General features: G+C 42.1%; 1 protein-coding gene across 4 annotated transcripts in view; it reads right to left on the reverse strand.

Annotated features, from left to right (window-relative positions):
* Window positions 1-5791: 5791 nt before the first annotated feature.
* The window catches only part of COL14A1 (collagen type XIV alpha 1 chain), a 210344-nt gene continuing 190576 nt past the window's right edge, over window positions 5792-25559 (reverse strand). For 3 of the 4 annotated variants that reach the window (XM_078072060.1, XM_078072058.1, XM_078072057.1), the window contains 3 exons: window positions 10189-10266; window positions 8318-8473; window positions 5792-6667 (listed from right to left, as the gene is read on the reverse strand). In XM_078072060.1, the coding sequence (XP_077928186.1) occupies window positions 6588-6667; window positions 8318-8473; window positions 10189-10266 (314 nt within the window). In that variant the 3' untranslated portion in view covers window positions 5792-6587. Of the gene's footprint in view, window positions 7498-8317; window positions 8474-10188; window positions 10267-25559 lie in introns of all 4 variants that reach the window. The other variant, XM_078072059.1, reaches the window with a different exon arrangement.

The raw sequence follows: 25559 nt of genomic DNA on the forward strand, positions 1-25559 counted from the left end.
AGTCCTGCCCAGCTGTTGTAGTTTAAATTAGTCATCCTCAATCATCCCACCCTGTTTCGTCCTTCTTAAGTCCCTGTTGTCTGCTCATATTGTACTTACTCTGGAAAAAGCAGAAAAACCTCAAAAACCAATGTGCCATGCTAAAGTTATTCTCTCTTCCTCCTCAAGTTTCTAGCTCACTTAGTGATATTACCATTCGCTCCATCTCCCAAACTTGAAATCTTGAAGCTCTTCTTACCTTCTGCCTGTGACCTCCCCACCCCCCTTATCCCATCAGTCATCAAGTTCTGCTCATCAGACTTCCTCATCTGTTCTCAAAGCTGGCCCCTCCTCCTATTCCCCATTGCAGGGCTGTGGGGCAGGCCCTCGCCTTCTGACCCGCAGCAACTGGCAGCACGGAACACACAGGAGAGGGGCCATGAGCTATGGCAGCAACCAGAATTAGAAACCCTTCTTCGCCTTTTCGATGTATTTGTGTAACATTGGACGTGTTATTACCTTACGTGTTTGAGCCTTTGTAAAAAGGGAATACTTAGCTTAACTTGTGAAAATCAACTTAATGTAGGGTATCCAGAACAGAAGCTAGCAAATGGGAAGTCTTCATGAAATGTCTTTTTCCTTCCTTGATCGTCCCCAACACCAGTCTGTCACGCACACTGGATCAAAATTGTGCCTCCAAATAATAAGTGCAACCAGATTGCTCATTTGCTTAGATACCCAGTGGTTTCCTACTGCCGTCAGGCAGAAATCTGAACATTTTAGCCTGGGGTAGATCTTCCACAAGCTGGTACAAATGACCTTACCCACTTCCAATTCCAGCAGGAAGTGAGGAAGCTCCTATGACTCTGTATTCATCTTTTCTTCTCCATCACCCCAATCCATGGCTGAACCCACAGCAGATACTAGTTACAAATCCGACGGATGCATGCATGCATGCACAGACAGATGGGTACATGAGCCCATGAATAACTAGATTTATAGGAAGACATGACTTATATATCTCTTCCTCACATTCTGCAATACTTAATAGATCTCAATTTGCAAGTCCCTATAGAAGCTGATCATTTGTTCCTAGGCTTTATTCCTGTCTCCCAAATGTAATGGCTAATATATAGAGAAAACTCTTCCTACTGCAGACAGGTTATAAATGAAACTGTGCCAGGATGAAATGATTCTACAAACATTTACTGAGCAGCTTTCAATGCTAAGCACACTGTGGGCAGTTGGAGAGCTCCTAAAGAATGCACACAAATAATATGGGGACACAGAGGTTAAAGAACTAACTAGAAAAGGGGACTGTGGTGTAATGGTCGTCAAGGTTGTCCAGGTGGTCGTGGTGGGGTTCAGGGAAGACTTCATATAGGAAGAGGAACCTGGGTGAGTTTTGGAGGTTGAGTATAAATATAAGTAGGTCATTTAAACTGAGGTGGGGCAGAAAAGGGCCTTCCAAGTGGGGAAAAAAAGGCAAGCAGGTCAAAGATAGAGAAATAAGAGAGAACATGCATTAAGGGTTTTGCAACTAGTTCATTGTGGCTGTAGTTTGGAGACTATGAATAACTCAGCTGAAAGATACATTTCAAAATAAAATAGGGAAAAAAAACAGGTTGAAGAATCTGTGGAAACAAAAATGAAAGAGGGAGAGAAGGAAGCGGAAAAATCTCCAGGGGATCTCGTTCATTCCTGTGGCCTTTAAATGCTACCTACAGGGGCGCCTGGGTGGCTCAGTCGTTAAGCGTCTGCCTTCGGCTCAGGTCATGATCCCAGGGTTCTGGGATCGAGCCCCGCATCGGGCTCCCTGCTCAGCAGGAAGCCTGCTTCTCCCTCTCCCACTCCCGCTGCTTGTGTTCCCTCTCTCACTGTGTCTTTCTCTGTCAAATAAATAAATAAAATCTTTAAAAAAAATAAAAATAAAAAAAATAAATGCTACCTACAAGCACATGACTCTTAACTTTATGTCTCTGACCCGGATTACTCTCGAAGCTCCAAATGACCTACTTAGCACCTCACACTCAGTTTATCTCCGAAACTGAACTTTTCCACCTCCCTGCCCCAAATCCGTGATTCTCGGAGGGACAGATGTGTCTCCATTGCCCAGTTGCTTACGCCAGACACCTGGATTATCCTAGTCACGTTCCTCTCCTCGTCTCCATTTCTAACGAGTCCTGTCAAATCCACCACCTTGGTTCAGTCCTCCACAAGCTTTCATCAGACCATGACAATAGTGTTACTAATGTTCCCTCATCTACTGTGATCTCCTCCAACCAACCCATTCTCCACTGTGCAACTAGAATGATCTCAAAATAGTGTTTCTCAAACTGTAGTTCACTGAGGTGCTTGGTTTAAAAAAAAAAAAAAAGCAGAGTTTCCAACCCAGACAACTGAAGCACAATCTTTGGGGATTCCTCAGGGTCCAGGAATTCATACCTGAATAAGCCCTATCACCATCCCTTTTTGCCATTAAAATGTAAGAGTTACCAATATGTGAGGCAGAGTAGCCTAGAGATTAAGAGTGGATACTTTGAGTCAGAATGTCTACATTTGATTTCTAGCTGTGTGTTCTCAGGTAGGTAACCTAACTTTTCTGTGCTGCTGTCTCTTCACCAGGACAATTAAGAAAATAGTGAACTAGCTCGTTAGTTGCTGTGATGATCAAATGAATTAAAACCTAAGGAGTAGCTTTTCTTGCTTCTCACCAATATTTCTGGTTCTCTTCTGCTTCCTAGCATGTGGGAAGATTGTACTTCTTCACCCCTGTGGAGTTCGGCAGGCTCGTGCGATTTACATAGACCAATAAAATGTGAGTGGAAGTAGCGTGTGTCACTTCTGGAGGAAGCTGGGGGAGATGATTCTCCATGGCCTCTCTTCTCTTCTCATAGCAATCATGGAGGTACATGCTGATATGGAAGTGTCGAAGAAATTGTTGTTACCGCAGCATAGTACAACCCAACCTCACTGGTTCAACTTTAAAGACCTTGGAGTAGGCCTGGCCTGGAGTAACTGCTTAATGACAGCTTCAGAAGAGAATTCCAGCAACGTGGCTCTTCCAGTTCCTAATGTCTCAAGAGCTTAACACAATATGCATCTATTTCTTGGTTACACAAGAGAGCAGGGAAACTGTCCTCCATGTCCTGGCTCATTGTTCCACACTGCTTCCGTCTGAGACAAGATAAGGCTGGAGACCACAGCAATGTAGGCAGGATTCCAGCTGGTGATTGAGATTTTAAGTTCCATGAGAAACAATTGATGGAGCAGAGGAGTGACATGATCAGGGGTATGTTTTAAGCTAGTGATGGACTCCAAATCTAAATTGCTAACTGGCACTTTGCCTACATTGCTGTGGTCTCCAGCCTTATCCTGTTCACTCCCCTGCCACACTGGCCTTTTACCTCCTTGAACATGAACAAGCACCTTCCTGACAAAGGGCCTTTGTATTTGACAAGATCTGGGCTTGGATTCTCCTTCCATGCCTCTTCTTATCTTCATGTCTCAACTTAAACATCAGCCCCTCAGAGAGGCCATCTCTGTCCACCCAGATGGAAGCAGATGCGCCTTTATATCCTCTTCTTATTCCTTTCTCAGCACTTTTCTTGTGTCTTTCATACTATCGGACACAATTGGAGATGAATCTTGCTTGTTTATTCACTCCTTTCCCGTCTTCTCTAGCACTAGAGAGGAAGCTCCATGAAGATAAACCCACATTTCTCTTATTCATGTTTTTATCCTAAGAATGAAACAGTTCCTAGTATACAGCAAGATTAGTTATGAGAGGATGGAAAGGGGCAGAGGAGGTAGGAAAAGAGAGGGAGGGTCATCCTGCAATTAAACTGAGGTTTTCCTTCTTAAAAAAAAAAAAAAAAAAGAGTCACATGCTCTACTGACTGAGCTAGCCAGGTGCCCCTAGGGGCGCCTGGGTGGCTCAGTTGGTTAAGCGACTGCCTTCGGCTCAGGTCTTGATCCTGGAGTCCCTGGATCGAGTCCCGCATCGGGCTCCCTGCTCGGCGGGGAGTCTGCTTCTCCCTCTGACCCTCCCCCCTCTCATGTGCTTTCTCTCTCATTCTCTCTCTGTCAAATAAAAAAAAAAAAAAAAAAAATCTTAAACTGAGGTTTTCCTGAATATAAGATACTACCCTAAAATGACTATTCCCCAAAGACATTGAGAGTTTCTAACAGAAGTGATGAGAATTCTGAAAAGTAATGTTTTTCTTTATATGGGATGATGCTTTCTTACTTTTAGAAATGGGATAAGCTATAAATTAAGATATAAGTATATTCCTGCCAAAATAGGTAAGTCAATAAAAATGCAATTCAAAATCAGCTTTTCACAAGACAATTTATTGTAACCACAAAAGTCCTGAATCGTGAGTTTCACTCAATAAAAATCTGAAATACTGGGTCCAAGTGATGACACTTCCAAACTAATGGAACCTTCCTGTAGCTTAAATAAACAGATTTAGACCATCAAGTGAAATCAAAGCCAAGCGTATCTGCATAACTCAAGAATGATATGAATGGATTAGAACCTCCGGTAGTTTATATGTCACCATTTATTAGAGACTTTGAGAGTCCTCTTAGTGCCACGATATTAGACTATGCTTTTCCAAGAGCCAAGCACACAGAATATTCTCTCTACTCACCTGTTAAAAGACTAAGAAATCTGATATAAAAATATGAAGTGACTAATCACATACCCTAGTCATTTACAGAGGAGTTCGCTTAGGTGATTCTGGGTCAAGTCATTCTGATCAACCTTGTGCAAGCTTTCTTTCTCATCAGTCCTGCTTCCTACATGTGGAATGATTTGCCATAACTAAAAGGAAACAGCTGCTGGTTATCTGCTCACGGTCTTCTTTCATTTCCTGCAAAGGCACCACAAAACTCTTTGCCTTGATCCCCAAAGGCACATACGTAGACCTTACTGTTTGAATCCTTTGGCTGGAGAGGTCTTAAATCAGATCTGTTTGGTGAAGGAAATCAAAGAAGGTCGAAAGACCTTACTGATCTAGGAAGAATCCAACTTCTCGTTATAAATGGCCCCATCTTTACTTTTTAAAATTAGCTGTTACTAGGGAGATGATACAGGAAAAGAGCATACACTAAGTTTGTGATTCTTCCATTTTATTTTCAACAAGCAAATAATAGAACCGAAATCTTTTTCAAATATCTAGATTTTTCCTTTGTGAGCAAAAGACATATTATAGTTCAGGTGTTAGAGTCTGTTAGGCTCAATATCATATCCTTTCTTCCTTTCTAGGGTTTTTCAGACTCTTCTTAATACCAGAAGAAAGATGGTTCTTTAGTCAACTGTTGGTAAACTACTGGTGAACATTTATTTAGCCCCAGTCTTGCGTTTTCTTGTGGGTTTTAAATGAACGATAAAATTCTACCAGTCTTGGGGTGTCTGGGTGGCTTAGTCAGTTGAGCATCTGCTTTCAGCTCGGGTCATGATCCCAGAGTCCCAGGATCGAGCCCCACATCAGGCTCCCTGCTCAGCCGGGAGTCTGCTTCTCCTTCTCCCTCTGCCCCTCCCCCTGCTCCTTCTCTCACTCTTTCTCTCAAATAAATAAAACAAAATCTTAGAAAAAAAAAATTCTACCAGTCTCTTAGGCCCAAATCAACTGTTTCTTCTGTTAAGCTTCTTACTACACAGGATGAATGAGTAAATGAATGAATGAATGAAAATTTGAATGCCTGTCTAAAGGAAGCCAACTGTTGTTTTTCTGGTTAAAACTCAGCTAAGACTATAGAAGTTTAAGGTGACATTTAGAAATGCAGTAAAAAGAATCCACATACATTGTTTTAAATTTTTATTTGCTTATAAAAGAGAATGGAAATGGGTTTGCAAAAACTTATCTGCATGTACAAAGGAATCCATGTAGATAAAGAGGGCAAGCCTTGGAATACTGCTGGATAAGTCGTTCATCAAAATTGGATCTCTTTGCATCAGAACTGGTGGAAAGTCACTGTTTTACATGTCAAACCATTGAAAAAACTAAATCTATTTTTAAAATCACCAAATTCAGAAAGGTTATATTCTGATACATATTCTTAGACACCAGTGAAATGAGGTACCACGTGATCTCAGAGCTGGGCAGATCAGTTAATCAAGAGGTAGTTTCTCCAATAATATCCCTCTTTCTTTTCAGCAAGGCCAGAGGAGATAGGGATAAATGGCATAATCTTTGAATCTCTTTAAATTCTTATTCTGCGAGGGCCCCATTTCCTTTGAATACAATCAAGCTGTCTTGATGCACTTTAGGACTTGAGATCATCTAACACAGAAAAGATTCCAGAGTTCAATTTTTTTGTGTGTGCCAATTTTCCTTTGAGCACTCTTCTCTGGAAAAACAAATCATCTGGCACGCCATTAAAATAACAAAGAAAAATAAATCCTGTGGCATTATAGATTAAGGGGATTTTTTAAAATATAATTTTTTTGCTAATAATGCCAATATTAGCAATGTCCAAGGAGATTTAGGCTGCTGAGATAAGCCCCCCAAAGGTAGCATACAAACCACATAATGACATTCTTCTTGAATAAGTTTCTCTAAGAGTTCTTGCAGTTGGTCTTCGAATTTGTCCTGAGGCGATCAGATGCCCGAGCCCCACAGTTCCATGGCTTCTAGCTCATCTTGGACAGGAGTGAATTCCGGTTGATCGGGATGGGGAGCTAGAGAGGAAGAGTGGGGTGGGGACTTGATAGGACCAGGAACTGTAAATTGATATTCTCCCCTCACACAGGTCCATAAGAGACACAGATTTGGTCAATACACAAGAGAGAAAGCCTGCTTGGGTGGAAAGCAGTAGCTTGCTTGACCACCATGCCGCTTGCACCTTCCCCGCGAGGTTTCAGATGGTTAGCAAAGAAGGGACAGATCCGTTACAGAAATGGTTAGAAAATTAGAATCACGGCCAACTGCTTAAATAGTATGTGTTTTATTTACAAAAGGAACCCTGAATCTCAGCAGAATTTTAACAGAAAAATAAATGTTTAAAACTGATCTCATGTTAGAAACCCATCACCAGGGGGACAGTCAGGAAGGGAGGGCATCAGAGGAGGATGGAGAGGAGGATGGTCAGGGAGAAAGGTGCCCGTCAATCTTGTGTGGGGACAGGAAAGAGGAGAAGGCACATTTAGACAGCTATTACCGAGCCTTCACACAGAAAAGTTGGGGATAAATTCTTGGTACACAGTCATATACTGACATCCAGGCTGATACAGAGCAGTCAGTTTCTATTACAACGGACACTTGTGATTTGGTTAATTTCCAGTATTATCAGTGTATGTGTCGGGAGCGGGGAGGGCAAGAGACGTGACAGTGGGCAGGTAGGGAAGCAGGTGAGGCAGGGAAGCGGAGTGCCCATGGTTAGGGGCAGGGGCTGGGGGCGGGGGGGGTGGTCAACAGGACAGTTCTGGATCCGTAGCCAATTGCCCAGGCCAATGGAATCAGAGTGGAGGAGCTCCACCTCAGTGCTGGTAATCATTGTAAGGAATCAGATCTTAATAAGGGACAGGGAGATTTGAGAGAACAGGGAGGGAAGAGATGAACAGAGAAAAACACATCAGCAAAACTCTGACCAGTTCCTCTGGCAAATAAGGTTAAATTTCTCCTAAAGCAGAACACTTAAATTCTTTGACTAAGAAGTTTATTGCCCCAAAGCAGTCTCTGAACATCTCTCTTGATGCTTCCAAGAGTGACTATGTCAGAAAATGTCCCATTGCACAACTCGCGGACATGCAGGCTGCAGATGTTTTTAGGAAGCATTATCTTTCACAATCTCAGGCCAGGAGTTAGTAATGAGGCAGGGACAGGCATGGTCACTCTTGTTTCTTCTTAAGACTATCTTTGGTCACCAAAAATGGTGGGCATGTGGTGGGCAGAATGTCACCCAAAAGAATCTAGGGGGCCCTCCGCATTAAGGGGAAGTCGTAAGTTTGAGGCTTTTCCAAAACAAGAGTAAAATATGACAGGCATCACGACCACACCACAGCAGTAACACAGAATTAGGGCCCCCACAGAAAGTTCAAACATGTCCCCCAATGACCAAATATGAGGTCGGAGGTCAAGTTAGTGTGGACTGCCATTTATAAACAAGGAAGATTTAGTTGTGTTGTTATTTTCATTTTCCTCTTAAGGTTTTTCAAGGGGTAGCCTTGATAGTAATTTGCACTTTACAGAAGAGGTCTCTGGATAATTTAAGGTAACGAGGCATTCAAGTTCAGCTTCCCTCCCATAATTGGTCTACTGCTCACTGCACCCTCATCATTATAGTTCTAATTGTAGCAAAACATTGTTCAAAGCCCACGAGAGGCACTTACCTCCTACCCCGTAGGCAGAACATGAAGAGGGGTCGCAGTATCCAGGCTGGCCAGAAGGACCTTGTGGTCCAGGCACCCCCAGGTGACCAGGTGGACCCCTGGGCCCAGGAGAGCCAGGGGGCCCGGGGCTTCCTGGCCGACTCTCCCCTGAAGGTCCTAAGAAGCACCCACAAAGGAAAACAGTTGGTCTTTGACCATCACAGAGTGGATGGTAAGAAGGAAACTCTTGGTAGTCTCTTAAGAGAAGCCACCTCACACATCTTAACAATTAGGATAAGATACCTCTCTCTGCTCATTGAGTTTTTGTTCCTAAACTGGACTTGCTGGACAGAGGATCATATTGTAATCATACATTCTCCTGGAGAATACTTTCAATCAGTTCAGGATACTGGAAAGCAAAATGTATTCTTTGCTGTCACCTCTTGGATATTAAAGGGAAAAATACATACCACTGTCAACCTGGCTTTCTTTATGGAGCTCCTGTTTCCCAATGCAGTTCCTTATGAATGCAGCATATGAGCAGACAAGCACACGCGGGGGCACACACGCACACACTCACACCCACTCAATCTCAGCCTCATAATCTGTACTGCTTTATGGCCCTGGGTAATTGAAATACATTAGCCTGAGTGTGAAAGAAATTATCCTACAGGAGAAAAAGGCAAAGTCTGAAGTCAGACCTAAAATACTAATCCAAAATGTCTTTAGGCTACCTTATATCAATGGAGAACTTAGATTGAGTGAAAATAGGAGGGAGCTTAAAATTTTTGTGATTTTTGGAAGTCTATCAGGCTGGGTGTTTTTATGTTTGCTTTGAGGTCTAGATCCAATAGTGTTTAAAAGGCATTCTTCAACTAAAAATGAGATTCTTCAACTCTAGTTGGAATGAACCCTTCAACTCTAGTTCTAAATGAAAATGAGGAACAAGTATCACCTTATATTTGAAAAGTGTTGCAGCTCTAAGTAGGTTCAGTCCCATTCAGTCAACTCTTACCAACCATCCTTTCTGTATAACACGTGATGCTAGATCAGCCTCTCATAGAAGCTCTAAGGATAGATAGGAGCATTTGTGCTCAAAGTGAATCTTTTCAATTAGGAATCCCTCCCAGGAAAAGTACTTCCCAAAATCACTATTAGGTTGGAAAGAAAAAATTTATAAAGTATTCGACTTGATGTGGCTACAACCAGATTATAAATGTCCAACAGGACTGCAAACTTACAAGTCTAATAATGAGGATCATAGTCTGGAGACCTTTGTAAAAACACAAAGCAATACAAAACTCAAAACTGACATGAAATTCATCCAGTAAGAAGGCCATGGTGGCAGAAACTATGAGTGTTTATCAAACATCCATGTGTCCCTCTGTGTCTGGAGCCTCCCATGTGGCTCAACGGAGACTGGCTAGTTCCAGCCAGTGAAATATGCATCACTGCGATGTACGTCGTTGTCCATTTAGGAGGGTGAAGGTTGATGTGCCTCCTTTATCTTTCTCCTGGAGGCCTTTTTTTCCAGCATGGGGGAAAGGCCACCTTACCCACATCAAACTTTGGGGTAGTATAAAATAAACCCTGATTGTGTCAATCTACTAAGCATTTGGGATTATTTGTTACTATAGCCTAGCCTAGCACAGCCTAACTCATGAAGCCAATAGGACCCCAGAATATGCTAGAAGCCTTTAAGGCTTCTGTACTGGGAGGATCTTCACTTAACAAACTGGCTTTCCAAGAAAATGAGTGAGAAACTCAGCCTTTGCCGTCAGATACAATGTCCTGTGGATGTAATACGGCCATTTTCCTCACCGGTGATGTCAAGTAAATAAAAAGTGTTAGGATTTCCATCTTGCAGTTTCCTATTAGGTAGGAAGATTTACCTGCTGGTCCAGGGGGGCCTCTTGGACCTTGGGTTCCAATGCCTGGATTTCCTTTTTCTCCCTTGACACCAGTTAGACCTGTTTAAAAAAAACAAAAAAAAGGAAAGAAAAAGTCTTTAAAATAAAATCTAGGCAAAATCTTTCAAAAAGACCTCTCTTATAAAGATAAAGATGTGGGTTGGTTTGGGGTTATGGTTCCCAGGGGACTTTTAAATTAAATTCTGACACTGTGAATTATGTACAAGCACATATAGAAGGCTGGTTCTGTAGCTGAGCATGCTGTCCGTATTTGCAGTACTGTAAGTCTATCCACCTTCCTACTGAAGGGGTGCAGCCTGCCAGGATCTGGCCCCGTGTCTTTACACGCACCAGGCCGTTCGACATATGTAGCTGGCACTCCACGGTCACACAACAGAAATCACAAGTGAACATGTCTAACATTTTCCTTTTGGTCCACCCTGTAACGTATTTGCAAAAGGCATGAATTATAATTAGGCAGCAAAGTTCTGAAGAGCATGAGTTTCCATTAAAAACTTGGAAGCTCCAGGAAAGCCTGTGTTTGATTTGGCTGATTCAGCCCCATAAAAATCTAAACCTATTCATGTTTCTTTTCCACTGAGCAGATTCCTTATTCCAAATAATTTACAGTGCTATTAACAAACTATACGTTTTCAGGCAAAAAAAAAAAAAAACAAAAAAACCCCAAAGAAACATACACTCTGCCACCTCGTCATCCAAACAGCTCCTATCACAAGATTGCCGGACAGGTGAGAACATGCTATACTGAGGCCCACCCGTTCCAGAGAGAGTTGCATCAGCTGGGGGGCGGGAGGGGGGCGTTACCCCGGCTCACATCACAGAAGGTCTCTGCTGCCTGTTTTTCATGTACAACAATGCTTTGAAGTAGCAGAATGCAGCATTGCATATGTATGTGATTACACTTACAAAGAAATTATGTGTGAATTGGAGAAGCCTGGAAGGAAACAAATAAATGACAATAACCAATTTGAGAGGTGGCAGGCATGCCAGTGATTTAAAATGTTTAAAGTGACAAATAACTTTTCCCTTTTCCTAAAGGCGGTGCGTATTCACGACAGACAAATGAAGAGACTCAACGAGCCAGGACTCCGGCCCTTGAAAACAATCACTTTTCACATCTTGTTTATAACTTCCAGAAAGAAAGGTGTTCATGTAGTATTTGCTCTGGGAATAGTTGGGGAAAAAAAAAATAAAGAAGATTGGGGAGCCACTGGCACTTTTTTCTACACGGCACACATCACCACTGTCCCTTGATATGAACGCTGGTAGCTGTTGTGTTCCTTGGGACCTCCTTTTGGGGCCAAGGTATATCTGGCACCTTTGAAAAAGTCCTCCTTCTTTGTTAGTGGTCCTCAGGGCTGCCCCACCCCTGCTATGCTTCCCCAACACCCATGCCTATTGCACGTGGCCTCCGGAGGATTTTCTGAGCTCACAAGAGACCAGGACTTTAGGGAGAGAGAAGGACACTGACCACTGAGCCTCTGATGGCCTCCTGTTTTGGGTCTGACTCTTGTCTTAGGAACCCATAAGGAAGACAGTAATTTCTCAAGAGTAAAAATACAATTTCGTCTGAGTTTAAAAAGCACACAACATACTCAGACTAACCAACACGTAATGCTCAATTGCTCATCAAGTTGTCCAGACAGAAAAGCACCTTGGGTACATCTACTGGATATTACCCAATTAGCTACCAGTTTAGCTATTAGTTTAGTAGCTAATTAGAATAAGTACTTTTCAGCTGGTAGGTGTTCTCTCAGTTGCAAATATACTCTACCAGGCATCTGGGAATTTAGCAGAAACTGCCTCCTCTTCTGTTTGAATGAGAGTCACTTTCCCCACAGGGAGCCACTAATTTTTAAAGAATTAGAACACAATAAAATACACAGATGACTAATGGCAGGCTGCTCATGATTAAGTGTGTGGTGACTCAGAGGCCTCCCACGACCTTATGGTACTCAAGGATCAACATTACCAACATGGCTTCTCAGTGATTCTCTAAAGTGGGAGATGCAGTTGATGAGGCTGAATAGGACATGCAGGAAAGTATTAGGAAAAACTCTCTGATAAGAATTTCTTGACTTACCCGTTGCTTCTTCATTAAGAAAGTAAAAGGTGGGGAAGATTGGGGAGTAGGGATTCTGGTTGTTTTAATTTTCTAGTTATGTAGAGAAAAACAAGTGGCATTTGATATTACCTGCACTACAAATCAAAGTAAGAGAGGAAGAGTCTCACAAAAATATTCCAGCCCCTCAAAATGTCTTGAAAAAATTCTAAGGATGTAATTATATTAACAGAGAATTTTAGATTTTATTATCCTTGAAATGAAGATCTATTCCAGGTACACGGAGGCTAATAGATTAATATCTGTCCACGTGTTCACTTATGGTTCTGAGACTGCAGGAACATTCATGTCCATGACAACCGAGTTTGGTTGTAAATCTTCTTCTTGGAATGAAAAAATCATGTTAAAAATCAATAATTAAGGACTTAAGATGAGGACTGAAATTAAAAGGTAAGCTTAGAGACCTCAGAGCTCTAAAAATAGATCTGCATATACTTTTTTTTTTTTTAGATTTTATTTATTTTTTGACAGAGAGAGAGGGAACACAAGCAGGGGGAGTGGGAGAGGGAGAAGCAGGCTTCCCGCTGAGCAGGGAGCCCGATGCGGAGCTTGATCCCAGGACCCTGGGATCATGACCTGAGCCGAAGGCAGACGCTTAACTGACTGAGCCACCCAGGTGTGCATAGATCTGCATATACTTTTGATAAGCCTGTAAGCCATGATTAAAAGGAAAGAAGTGAAATGTCCTGAAATGTCCCCCCATTTATGAGATGTCAGCAGCAGTGGAATCTGGGCATAGTCCTTCTTTACAGACAAAACGCTGTCATTACCCATACTAAGGGCTTCTCTCAACAATCTCCTTGTGAGGGCTGAAGGTGGGAGCCATTTGTTGTTGAGATGGAGTCCCTGGAGCCAAGTGCCTGCATTCCCGCCACAAAGGCATTGGGACTCCTGAGTGCACAGGATGCCCCTCCTTCTGGAACACCCGTTTCACATTGGCTGTCTCCATAAATACTTATTCTTCAAGACCCAGCTCAAGGCTTCTCTGCAACCATAATGAGCAGAAGCCTACTGGATTCAAGAGGACAGGAATTATCGATCTGATTCATGGCTGTATCCCTGACACGGCTAGGGTGTCTTCCACATAGTATGAAACTTATAGATACTTACTTACTTACTGAATGAATGAATGAATGAATTCTCTGATTCCATATTGTCCTTGCCTCCTCTTGCACCTACCCCACTGCATTGTTTGTCCTCATGCTCACTTAGCCTAAGACTACGAGCCTGCTGACGGCGGGGATCATGTCTTCTTCATTGTTAGTGTCGGATCCAAGCCAAACCTCACACATAGTAGGTGGCCCAGTAAGTTCTAGAAGCCTAACTGAATGACTACATGTCTACACCAACATGCTGCTGACTCTTAAAAGCAAGCCTGACCTTTGAAGGATCAACAAACAAAATTCCTTACCCTGGAGCTTTGCTTTTTACTTTCACGTGCCTAGCTTGTGGGAACACTGCCTTTTCTAACAAGTTCCTCACGTGGCAGTCTCAGCTGCTCGTGTTTCTTAGAGATGAATATAATTGATCACAATTAAGTTTAAGTTTCCGCCATTTCTAAAAACTGAGCATAGCTGATATAAATGAAGATCTAGTTTTCCAAAAATATGATTTTAAATAAGATTAAAATATCTTTAGTTTTTTTTTTTGAGTTACCAAAAATATTTAGGATAATCAGAGATTATTATTATCTCTCCATTCATCTGTTCTTTCTTTTAAAAATATTTTAATAAATTTATTTTTTTTGCAAGGGATTCTAGGTTCACAGCAATACTGAATGGTAAGTACAGAGATTTCCCATATACCTTCCGCCCCTACACATGCATCATCAACATCCCCCATCAGAGAGGTACCTTTGTCATACTCATTCTTTTTTAAGTGTCTCATTAGAAACCATTTCAGGGCTACCTGATTCTCCCTTACCACGAACCTAACACTGAACCTCCAATATTTTCTTTTACTGGTCTACAAAGGCAGAGACCTGTCCATTTATATTCCCAGCTCCAGGCACATACTTAAGGCACTCAAGAAATACGTGTCAAACAGATGAATGAATGAATGAAATACTAAGTTCAGCTGCAGACTTTGACAAACCAAGAATGTGGCCAGTTTATCAGCTAAGCCTATAAATGAACTCAGTAGATTCTGCACACTAGATGCTTGACATGTGTGAGCTCATTTAGGTTTCACAAGAACCAAGAGGGCGGGCACTACTATTAACCCCCAAGGGGGCTGCCCTTAGCTAGGAAGTAGTAGAGCCAAGATTTCAACCCCGTCAGGATGGTGCCGAAGTCCAGACGCTGAACCACTGTCCTCCCTGCCTTTTCATCCCAAGTGAGCAGGCTGCACTTCTTGTCTTGTTCTTTGCAGTCGAGGCTTCCTGAGCTACCTGCCGAGTCAGTCTGCACATTTGCTCTGGCCCCGTGCTCAGCAATCAGCCCTGTGGTTATCACATTTCCTCAGCCTACTTCCCTCAGTTGGCATTCTTGTCCTCTGCTCTGAGCAAGATTCAGGGTTGATGTTTAGTGGCTCTCTCCGGCTCCCACTGACTACATGTCTAGGATCTGGCACTTGGTTGTCCATTTCCTATCTTCTTTGGCCTATTGGTCTCTGAATAGAGAAGTTTTACTCATTTCTCTGCCCTCTGACCACACCAAGCACTCCACACTGGAGCCTCATGCTACTCCGTGGACCGCGGTGAGTCTCTTGATCCCAGACATTTTGAGCAACTCCCAGGATTTATGCCCAGGCACATATGCAAAGCCCGGGCAATGCTTTCATTGTAACTGCACCAAAAAGTCATAGAAACAGTGAGACAGAGCTTCAGCTATGTTATTATACTGTCTGTTACCTAGGAAATGCTGACAATGCATGGCAAGCACAGTCTGCTTCCCACTCAAAATATGTTTGAATGCCTACTAGAAGTGAAGTACTGGACAGATACCTAGCTACAAGGTGGCAGATTAATTGGACGTAATTCACTAAATACTTCGTGCAATTTCCAGAGTCTGTTATTTTTACATTTTGGGCCTGTAGCATTAGTACCAGCATGTGGGACTCCATGTTTTGGCTAAGGTCTCGGCTAAGAGGACAAAGATTGGAAAATACATGATTGTTTTCAATGTAAACAAACTTTGCAAACAATTGCCAAGAGTTTCCCTTCTTATTGTCGTTTTTATAAAATAACTGCCCATCCACTATGACAGTATAATTCAGGACTCAGTCAGGGAAAGATAAAGCACTCTAGATTGTTCAGGCAAAGAGAATTTAATCCAGGGACTTGTTTACATGGGTGATGGAAGGACTGAGAAGCCAATTAAAGATGAGGAGGCCACTGATAAATTAGCAAAAGCAGGAAGTCACTCTCATCTTGAGGAGTATAGGGACAATGGAAAGGAATGGTGTGACTGGAGCCCAGAGCCTAGAACCTTCTGGTAGGATCTAGAAGCAGAGGGAGAGATTTCCAGTGGAAGCAGGAGCCTTGTAAGGGTTGTCACCACAACCAGAATTGCAGGGGAGCCAGGGATTGGGTGAGGGGAGAAATATCCTGACTTCTCCCCTGTTCAAACCCTCTAATCCTTCTTAAAGCCTCCCATTGGCTGAACCTTCCCAGGAGCAGGGGGACATGGGAGCCCAGAAAGGCAGTGATGCACAGCTAAAGGAGGGAGAAGCGCTGACTGGAAGCCAACTGCCTCGTCCAGTCCCAGTATCAGGCTCTGAGTATTCAGAGTCAGAGGCTCCCTTCCTGCCTGTAGTGGGTCACCCCGTAGCAGGGAAAGGGACAAATGGAGAGCCATTATGCAGTCTGAGAAGAGCTACAACAAATATGAAAGCACAGAATTGAGGCATCTGTGGGGAATCACAGGAGGCTCTCCAATAGAGCTGACCCTTGAAGCTAAGTCTTGGAGAGCAGGCGTTAGCCACCCAAAGAAGGGCAGATGCAAGTACGTGTACAGAGAACTGCAGATGAAAGCGAACTGGGCGTGCCTGGGGAATGCCAAGAGGTTTGGCAGGACTTTGGCTGCAGCAGGTTTGGGAGTGGTAGAATAAGAAGCCGGTCTTCTGGCTGGCCAAAGGAGTTTGGATACCACCCTTTCCCCTCGTGTGCACAGAACCCCTCCAATACCATCTACCAATTTTTTTTTTTTTTTTGTAACTTCACCCTCTTTTTCTCAAAGAGGAACTCCAAAGTGCTGAAGCCTCAGGCTCCTTAAAACATGGATCTGCTCCTGCTGGGTGCTGCAAAGCAATACAATTGGTAAAGTGGACTGAAAAATCCCGCAGAGCTCAACTCCACCAATAAACACTGAGCTAGTCCCACAGAAAAGCCAGAGGAAAACATGTCAAAGCATTAAGTAGGGCTGTCCAGTGGTCAAAGGAACCACTACGAGATCAAGATCAAGACAAGATATTTTGCACTTTAGGTTTTTCTATCAGTTTGAGACATGGTAATATTGGCAGGAGGTCCTTTGGTCTTTTGACCACACACATCTAAATTAGACACGCTGATGTCTGGGCAGTGAGAGAGGGGAAAGAAGTGCAGCTGGGAGGAGGGAGGTGAAGGGGCAGCATGGGGGCTGTAAAGGAAGAAGGGAAAAGAGAGGATGAGGAGGAGCGCCCTTCATCATGCACACCAACCCCATGTAGGCGTCTGCAGGCTGTTCACACATGCAGGTACATGGCAAAAACGAACAGGGATTACATTTGGCACCAGGAATCCTGGATTTTTGTCCACACAGTTTTGCAAACTGATACTATGATCTTATGGGCACATAATAAGAGTATCAGACCAAACGCCCATTGACCAACTTCACCTCCCAAGTTTTGACTGGTCCCCCTTCAATGCCATTGTATTATTTCCAGCATGGACCGTTAGGAAAACTATTACTAATTCAAAGTTAACAGAAAAATGAGCCAATTTCTATGGCTTCAAAAATGAACATTTCAGATTTGGCATGAATATTCAACCAGTTGATGATATTTAAATTAGAGCTTGGTCTAGTTTTCATTCCTTGCAGAAATGAAAAGTGATATGATGCTCTCGACTCTTGGAAAAGAAGAGAGCTGTGTCAGGGCTTTGGGATGAGGCCCGTGTCTGCAGAGTTTAAAACAAAATGCGGGAGCGCCTGGGTGGCTCAGTCGTTAAGCGTCTGCCTTCGGCTCAGGTCATGGTCCCAGGGTCCTGGGATCGAGCCCCACATCGGGCTCCCTGCTCAGCAGGAAGCCTGCTTCTCCCTCTCCCACTCCCCCTGCTTGTGTTCCCTCTCGCTGTGTCTCCCTCTGTCACATAAATAAATAAAATCTATTAAAAAAATTCATGGGCGCCTGGGTGGCTCAGTCGTTAAGCGTCTGCCTTCGGCTCAGGTCATGATCCCGGGGTCCTGGGATCGAGTCACGCATCGGGCTCTCTGTTAGGCAGGAAGCCTGCTTCTCCCTCTCCCACTCCCCCTGCTTGTGTTCCTGCTCTCGCTATCTCTCTCTCTGTCAAATAAATAAATAAAATCTTTAAAAAAAAAAAAATTCATTAAGGCCAACAGCGCTTCATAACAATCATGAAGAATCCACTATTAAGATGAATACATCTTATATCTAGTTAAACCTAGAAACAGTGAAAATGAAAAAAGTTAATGAATATATCTTTTCTATGTATGTTTTCGCTCAGCTATACAAATGCATTTTGATATATTTATATATATTTATTTATATATATTATTTATATATATAAAGTATTTACCACTTTAAAAGCCATGTTAAAAAAGTCACTGAAAATAGTTTACCATAGCTAATATAAACAGCTTTAGTTTTCATCTAAATTATTACATGTTATATTTCCATTTTACTTGTTTATGTTCAAGGCCAGAAATTTAGAAAATGACTAAGTACATTCCTACAGTCAAAAGAAAGTAGTTCTCTGCCTCTCTCTATCAATATTTACATATAGATACAGTAAACACACACACACACACAGGCATAATAAGCAGGAGGTCAGTTGATCTTTTGATCACAGACATCTAAATTAGACACACTAAAATCTGGGCACTGAAATGTCCAATGTATTTTCTATTTATGTATTTCCTACCCAGTTGAAAAATCCTTCCTATTTAAAAATCTCACCCTGTTTTCCTGGCTAAATTTACACAATAATGACTTGAAGAAAATGCTGACATTGTCAAGTTGGCAGTAACTGGCTATTAACAGGATGTCTTAGGATTGATGTCCTATAGCCACACGGCAGACTTCTGTTTTTTTTCATGGCTCTAGTGTGAAGGACAAATGGCAGCCAAAAAAACTAGCCAAGTAGTAATCAACACCATAAATCACTTATGATTCACGAAATGACTATTGCACTTCAGGTATTATGGAAAATAAAAGGAAAATCGACATTAAGTTTGGTGTTTGGGGAATATGCAGCCTTCCTGGTGAGACAGGATTAACGGAAGTGAAATCATTAAAGCAATTCAAGAAAGTATATTCTACCTGGGTGCTAAATGATCCGTTTCACACACTAGTGAGGTAGCCATCTATTCATGGATCCAATTCTTGTTCAGGCTTCTCGGTGGGGCGGGGGGATGTAGAGATGAAAGGCACAGCCCCATTCAAGTAACTCACAGTCCAGTGGGAAGACAAACAAGCACACCAACCATGACAGTATAATGAGAAACTGCTGGGGTGGACACATGTGCTCCAGGAGAGTTTACTCAATCTAGTTCAGCTGGAGTAGAGTAGGGCAGAAACAACCAACACACGAGCCAAACAAACCACAGGGAGGAACGAGTGGTCTGGCAGAGGTGACTCTTGAGATGAGTTTTGAAGTTGGAGTATGAATGAGACAGAGGAAGAAAGAAGGTTCTAGAGAGTGGGAAGACCAGGTGAAAATCCATGAACAGGTACAAGAAAGGCACACAACGGGAATCGGCACTGAGGGCAATAGGAAAGGGAAACACACGTATGAAGAATGTGGTAAACTGAATGAGTGGTCTCACTTCCTCATCGCTCTGAGAAACACTGACACACCCATTCTCTTGCTTTGGGCCGTGTTCTTCCTTACCTCTTGGGGTTGGGTGTGGCCATGGCCATGTGACCTGCTTTGACCCATGAGATGTTAGAGGCAATAACTCAAACAGAGGCTTGAAATAGGATTGGGTGGTTGGGTTGCCCTGTTTCGTTTCTGCCCCTGTTATGAGGATTACATACTCTAGGAAACTATTAGCCCTCCCAGCCAGGGCCCCAGCAGAGCAGAACTGCCCCTGTTTTCCACAGATATGTGGTGAAAAAAATAATATTTATCATTGTATCCTACTGAGATGTTTGTGGTTTGTTATGCAGCAAAAGCTGACTAATACTGAGAGCACAGAGCAGTTCAGTTTGGCTAGAGCAAAACGTACATACTTGAAGTGAAGTGGAAAATAGGAACCGGGACCATACAAAGATATCATGCTGAGATGGCATTAACCTTGAGTGGTATTTCCAGCACAATCCCCGTTACCCCAGACAGAGACTGAAATCCAACACAAGAATCTGATCAGATCTACTACACAGACCCTCCAATTAAGGGTTTCAAAATATTTTAAGCTACAGAAACAATTATATTAGCTTTCATGGCAAAAAAAAAAAAGAAGACAAAATGGACTGTAGCCCTTGCTGACATCTTGACTCAACCTCGTGGAAGACCCAGAGTCAGAAGCACCCAGCTAGACCACTTCTGAATCCCTGACCCAGAAAAACCACGATCATGTATGTTTTGTTGTTTTAAGTTGCTAAGTTTTAGGGTAACTTGTTATATAGTAATAAATCATTAACACATAGAGCTTCTCTCTGCAGCCATGTTGAATGTAAAGAGTCAGTTTGTAATAGAAGGGGAAAAAAAACCCTTACAAAATAAAAGATGATACAGTGAAGAAAAAGAAAAAGCATTCCTTTTCAATGCGTTCAGGTTACTATACATTATGAAAAAGCAATACATCAGACCTTTAGAGAAAAGTCTTGTTCCAAAGCACATTCAAACTGGACTTTACAACATAGCTCTTGGGTGAGAGAAGAGAAAGCTACCTTCATTTCTCTGGAGTTCATCTCTCAGGAGATGGGAGGAAGGGGATGAGGAAAGAAACATACACGTCAGCAGATTTTTAACAGCAATGAAAAGACTATGCCTTGTGCAACCGAATATCAAAGATAATACAACATCACAGGGAAGACTTGTAAATATTTAAGCATCAAACAGCCAATTATTACAGGAGCCCTGCCAACCCTCTATCTTTAATCAAGTTGATCTGTCCCATAAAGATAACTTTTCCAGGAATAAACCAGGATAAAGAGGACATTAAGAAGTTCCACAGATGCTTAGCATCAAGGCATTCCTGGTTGGCAACTGCTACGCTATTATTCTGCATTCGTGACCGAAGTTTTCAGCCAAATGTATCTTCACTGCCAACAGCTCTTTTCAACCACAGAAATAGCGAATGCAAGAACCCTACTTCTCTCTCCCAGCTTCGAATCGTCCTGAGACCCAGCCTCCTCAGGCTTGTTGATTCCCAGGTGGGGGGCATGAGCTGTAGGGACTCAGATTTAGCTTTCGGGTGTATGCAGCTCTTCTCGGCTCCAACTGCCATTTCTGTGTCTCTGAAGGGGGTTGTCACTGACTTCCAGCCACCAGAGTGTGGCTGACTCCTTTTCTACCTGTGTTTGCTTTGGGGGGGGTGGGTTGTGTTGCATCTTCTCATCCTTCTCACAACCCCCCTTTCTCATTTTCGGGAACAAAGTCCATCTTTTTCAAATTAACCACAGAACCTTAGGACTGATATAAGAATTGATCCTTAAATCTTGTCTTTCTTTACATTCACTCCTTAGAAATTTTGTCTTCTGTGGCAGGGAAACCTCAAGGGGAATAATTTTCCAACTTCAAAAAGTCGTTCAGGGATTATATCCTCAAAGAACAATAAAAAATTAATCTGGGTGACAAACAGAGTGGGGAAACTGCCCTTGCATCAAGCTCTTAAACAAAAACATGAAATTTTCTTGTGATTAAAGATGACATTCTAACACTGTTATTTTTTTAATCCTCAATGGTAATACTGCATCCCAAATATTTGATCCCACAGAGTAGGTATAAAGTACTAATGACATTTATAGAAACCAATGCGTTCCAATGGGGAAATCTTTAGAATGATACCTCCCAGTCATTTCCACTTAACTTTCTCCAGTCACTAGCATGGGTAAAGACATCACCACTGCCGATGGGTGGGAGGAGATGTCTAGTCAGTAATAAGACCTCTCTGGAGAGAGGCCCAGTAGGAAAAAGAAATAAAATGGAAAACCAAGAGATCTGTTAATCAAGGAACAGGTGTCTGAAAAAGTAGAAGATAATTTACAGTTATTTGCATAATGCTGATGACGTATTTGCTCTTATGATCTTCACTGTGAACACAATAGACACAAATGCAGAAAGACATGTTATTGATAAAGCTCAGCTAACTTGTAGCTGTTGCATTCTCAGTAATTATTTAATATAAACACATTTTGACTTCATTATGCTTCCAGTGTAGTCATGCTGAGAATATGCATATTGGAATAAACAGTTTAACGAGAAATTACTTTAGTTTTACTTCTTTACATTACACTAGATGGCAGTCTAGTTTTTTTAATTATGTGTGAAGGCAGGTTATATGTATTGTCTATGAATTTCATTTTTGAACAGTAAAAGAGATGTAAATTATTTGTTGAAAAGGAGACAATATGTTGACTACTATTGAGAATCATGGCTTTAGAGTTTCAAGCCCTTTCCCACCTCAGGATCTTTGCACATGTTATTGCTGTCTCTGCCTAGAATGCTCTCCTCTGACTCTCTTATTGATATGCCAAAGTCCTAAGCTTTCAGGTCTCAGCTAAACCATCACTGACATGCCAGAGTAAGTCAGAGCCCCCTCTTCTACATTTGCATAGCATCATGGATTTTTTTCATGACACAACTAATGTAACTAAATGAAACTATTCGTGTAGTTTTTGTTAGTCTGTTTAATATCTGTGTCCATGCTAGGGACAGGAAAGGTAGGAAATGTATGCCCTGTTTACTACTATGTCATTAACACCCAACAGTGTGCCTGATGTGTGGTAGATGCTCAGTAAGTGCTGGTTAGGTAAGTGAATGAAGATACAGAAAGATTAAGATGTACGATTAAGCAGCCAAGATCACACAGCTAGTAAGTGGCCAAGCTCAGATCCTGACTCATATGTGACTGATGCCCCAAACGACATCCCGTCCTGCTACTCAGGTAAGCAGCATCACAAGTAGGGAAGTGAAATCGGTTTCTCTTCTAAAATATCACAAGTAAAACAAGACTGAATTGCCTTGTTCTAGGTTTCTATTTCTCCTAGGGTTAGATGTTACACTAATTCTATAGGTGTACCCCAGGTTGCCAGATCCACGGCCAGCTTCCCTCCAGGTAATTCCCCTACTTGGACTCTTCTATAGCCTGGGCACATGCTAAAATACTAGAAAAACTTTCAAGTGTCAAAATGTATAATCATGGAAAATATTTTTATCACATTCATATTTATCCAACAAATCACCTCAAAGTTGGTCATTTGCCAGGTCAAGGATGTCCCAAGGCTCTCCAAAAACAGAACACAGTGTGCAGGGAGCTTGCGAATAGTACAACTATGACCCACTGTGCCATTCTGGTCAGTTCAGCTGTTGACTTGTTTGTGTGAACTGAGCCGTGAATTGTGGTTAGTAGAGGCCATAACGAAACGGGGGTCCACCAGACCCTGCATGGTTCTGGCCTCTCCCATGGGAGTCCCCCACTACACCATGAATTCCAAGGTGGCAAGAGGACAGAGTGGAGCAAGCACAGATATTCTGGAATCATGCAGATGTGGACTTGAATTCTGGTCCCCTATGGTCCAGCGGGGTGACCTTGGACAACTGACAAACTAGCTGAGCCTCAGTTTCCTAACTTAAAAATGGAGCTAGGGTAATCTGGGTGGCTCAGTCGGTTGAGCATCTGACTTTTGGTTTCAGCTCAGGTTATGATCTTGGGGTCCTGGGATGGAGCCCCACATCGGGCTCTGCACTCATCGGGGAGTCTGCTTGAGATTCTCTCTCCCTCTGCCCCTCCCCCTGTGCTCATGCACGCTCTCTCTCTCTCTCAAATAAATAAATAATAAAATCTTTTTTAAAAAAATGGAGCTAATACTGACCTTGCAAGATTTTTATGAGCGTTAATAATGTGCCAAGCAACTAATAGTAGCTTAACAACACTAGTCGCTTAATAAATGCTGGAACCCTTCTTTTCAAAGCGCACAGTGATGTCTTCCTCTAAATTCTGACAGCATTTACTTTCTACACAACTCATTTCACGTTTACTCTCCCAACTTGCACATTCAGTAATGTTTCGCATTCCTTCCTTATCCAAACCATGTCTTCTATTTTATCCAAATGAGGGAGTGTGCATATAGGACTGAACACAATATTGGCAGATACATTTAGTGCCTAATAAGTGAAAGCCATAAATAAATAGTATTATCTCACACACTGTCAACTCAAAAGCCTTACATGAACCCTGCATTCAATAAATATTTACTGACTTATTGTCCAAAATAAATTAGCTATAATTCCAGCTTTATGGATGTACAATCTGAACATGAAAATCTTCAGTTGGATGGCTCCTGTGATCCAATATTTTTTGGAGAATGATGGAAACTGAAGGAATTGCATAAAGACTGAAATCAGGAAACTGTCCCAGTTCTTTTCAAGTAAATAAAGGAACTCAATTTGGCCAACTATAGACCAGCCAACTTATTTTTGACTGGGTTAATATATGGTTTAAGATACCAGTGAGGAATATGAACATTTCAATAAATGGAATAAGAAAATAGGAGATTAGTCATCCAGGAACGATTACACAAAGATCAGAATTAGAAACAGAGCTGTCTTCTGGGGTCTAGTTAGAATCACACAAGGTTGTGACTGGAGAGTGTGTTCAAGTCAGAAAAGTCAGGACTCAGTTGTTTCAGGTCAGGGAAGAAAAGAGAAACTTTAGAGCTTTTGTGAACTTTGGAAGCCAGGATATAGAGTCATTTCTGAAGACAGTGCAGTATTTAATGGGGACAGGCAAGGAAAAACAGCTTTTCTTTGCTGTATGTGAGCCATGGAGTATAAGTGACAAGAAGAAAAAGCAGGTGAGAAATTGGGCTACAGAACATCTTGCTTATGCTACACAGATGGAACCTCTTTACTCCTGGGTGCTAATAATCAGACAAGTCCAAGTTGGAGTTCAAGCCTTAGATGAACAATGTGAGCTGCAGGAGTCCTTCAAATCCTTAACTTCTAAGGATTCTGTATATATTGCGATCCATGTGAAAACACAGCTAAACGACGATTCCCCACAAACTTATGAACAATACTTTGTTTAAGTTAAAGGAGACAAAGGACTAATGAAAAGGAGGTAGCTAATCAGATGGAGGCAAAATACAGTCTTCTGTTGGGTGATAAGGAAAGTCGAGAACAGTCTCTATTTCACACTGCTGATATGGGGGGGAGTATTTGTAATTCCTTTTCTGTTCTCCAAAAATGCATATTCTTTGCTAGTTCAATGATAATGACTGGGTTAATCAACAGTGCATTTTGAACTGAGGTCAGAAAATACAAGGTTGCCCCTCAGCCCTTTTAATGGAGGAAAACAGGAAACCATAGTAAGGATCAGTAGTATTTCTTTTTGCCTCAGTCATACAAGTTTGCATGCATACACATGGACTTGCATACTACATCGTGATGCAAAATGTATTTCTTACTGTACATCCTCTGTAAAAGAGTTCAAAAAACTTGAAAAATTAGGGGCGCCTGGCTGGCTCAGTCAGTGGAGCACGCAACCCTCGATCTCAGGGTTGAGTTCAAGCCCTGTGGGGCAGAGAGCTTACTGTAAAAATTTTTGAAAAATTATAATAGGGAAACCAGATGGAGCACTTCCTATGAAAAATTCGCCAAGTCAATGGAGTGGTGAATTTCCTTTAGGAAGACTCATGTGAGACACATAGAAAACCCCAAGAAAGTGAGGTTCACTTAAATGCTAGGCCAGAGTACTCAACGCCATATTTCTTTTTGCCTTGCTTTTGTAGTTTAGCATTTGTCTAAATACACTCTTGAGTAATAATACTTATTTTTACTTACTACAATGTAGTGTCCTTTCAAAGTTATATTATATAGAGAGCATCA

The sequence above is a fragment of the Halichoerus grypus genome, chromosome 5 (assembly GCF_964656455.1).
Source record: "Halichoerus grypus chromosome 5, mHalGry1.hap1.1, whole genome shotgun sequence".
NCBI lineage: Eukaryota > Metazoa > Chordata > Mammalia > Carnivora > Phocidae > Halichoerus > Halichoerus grypus.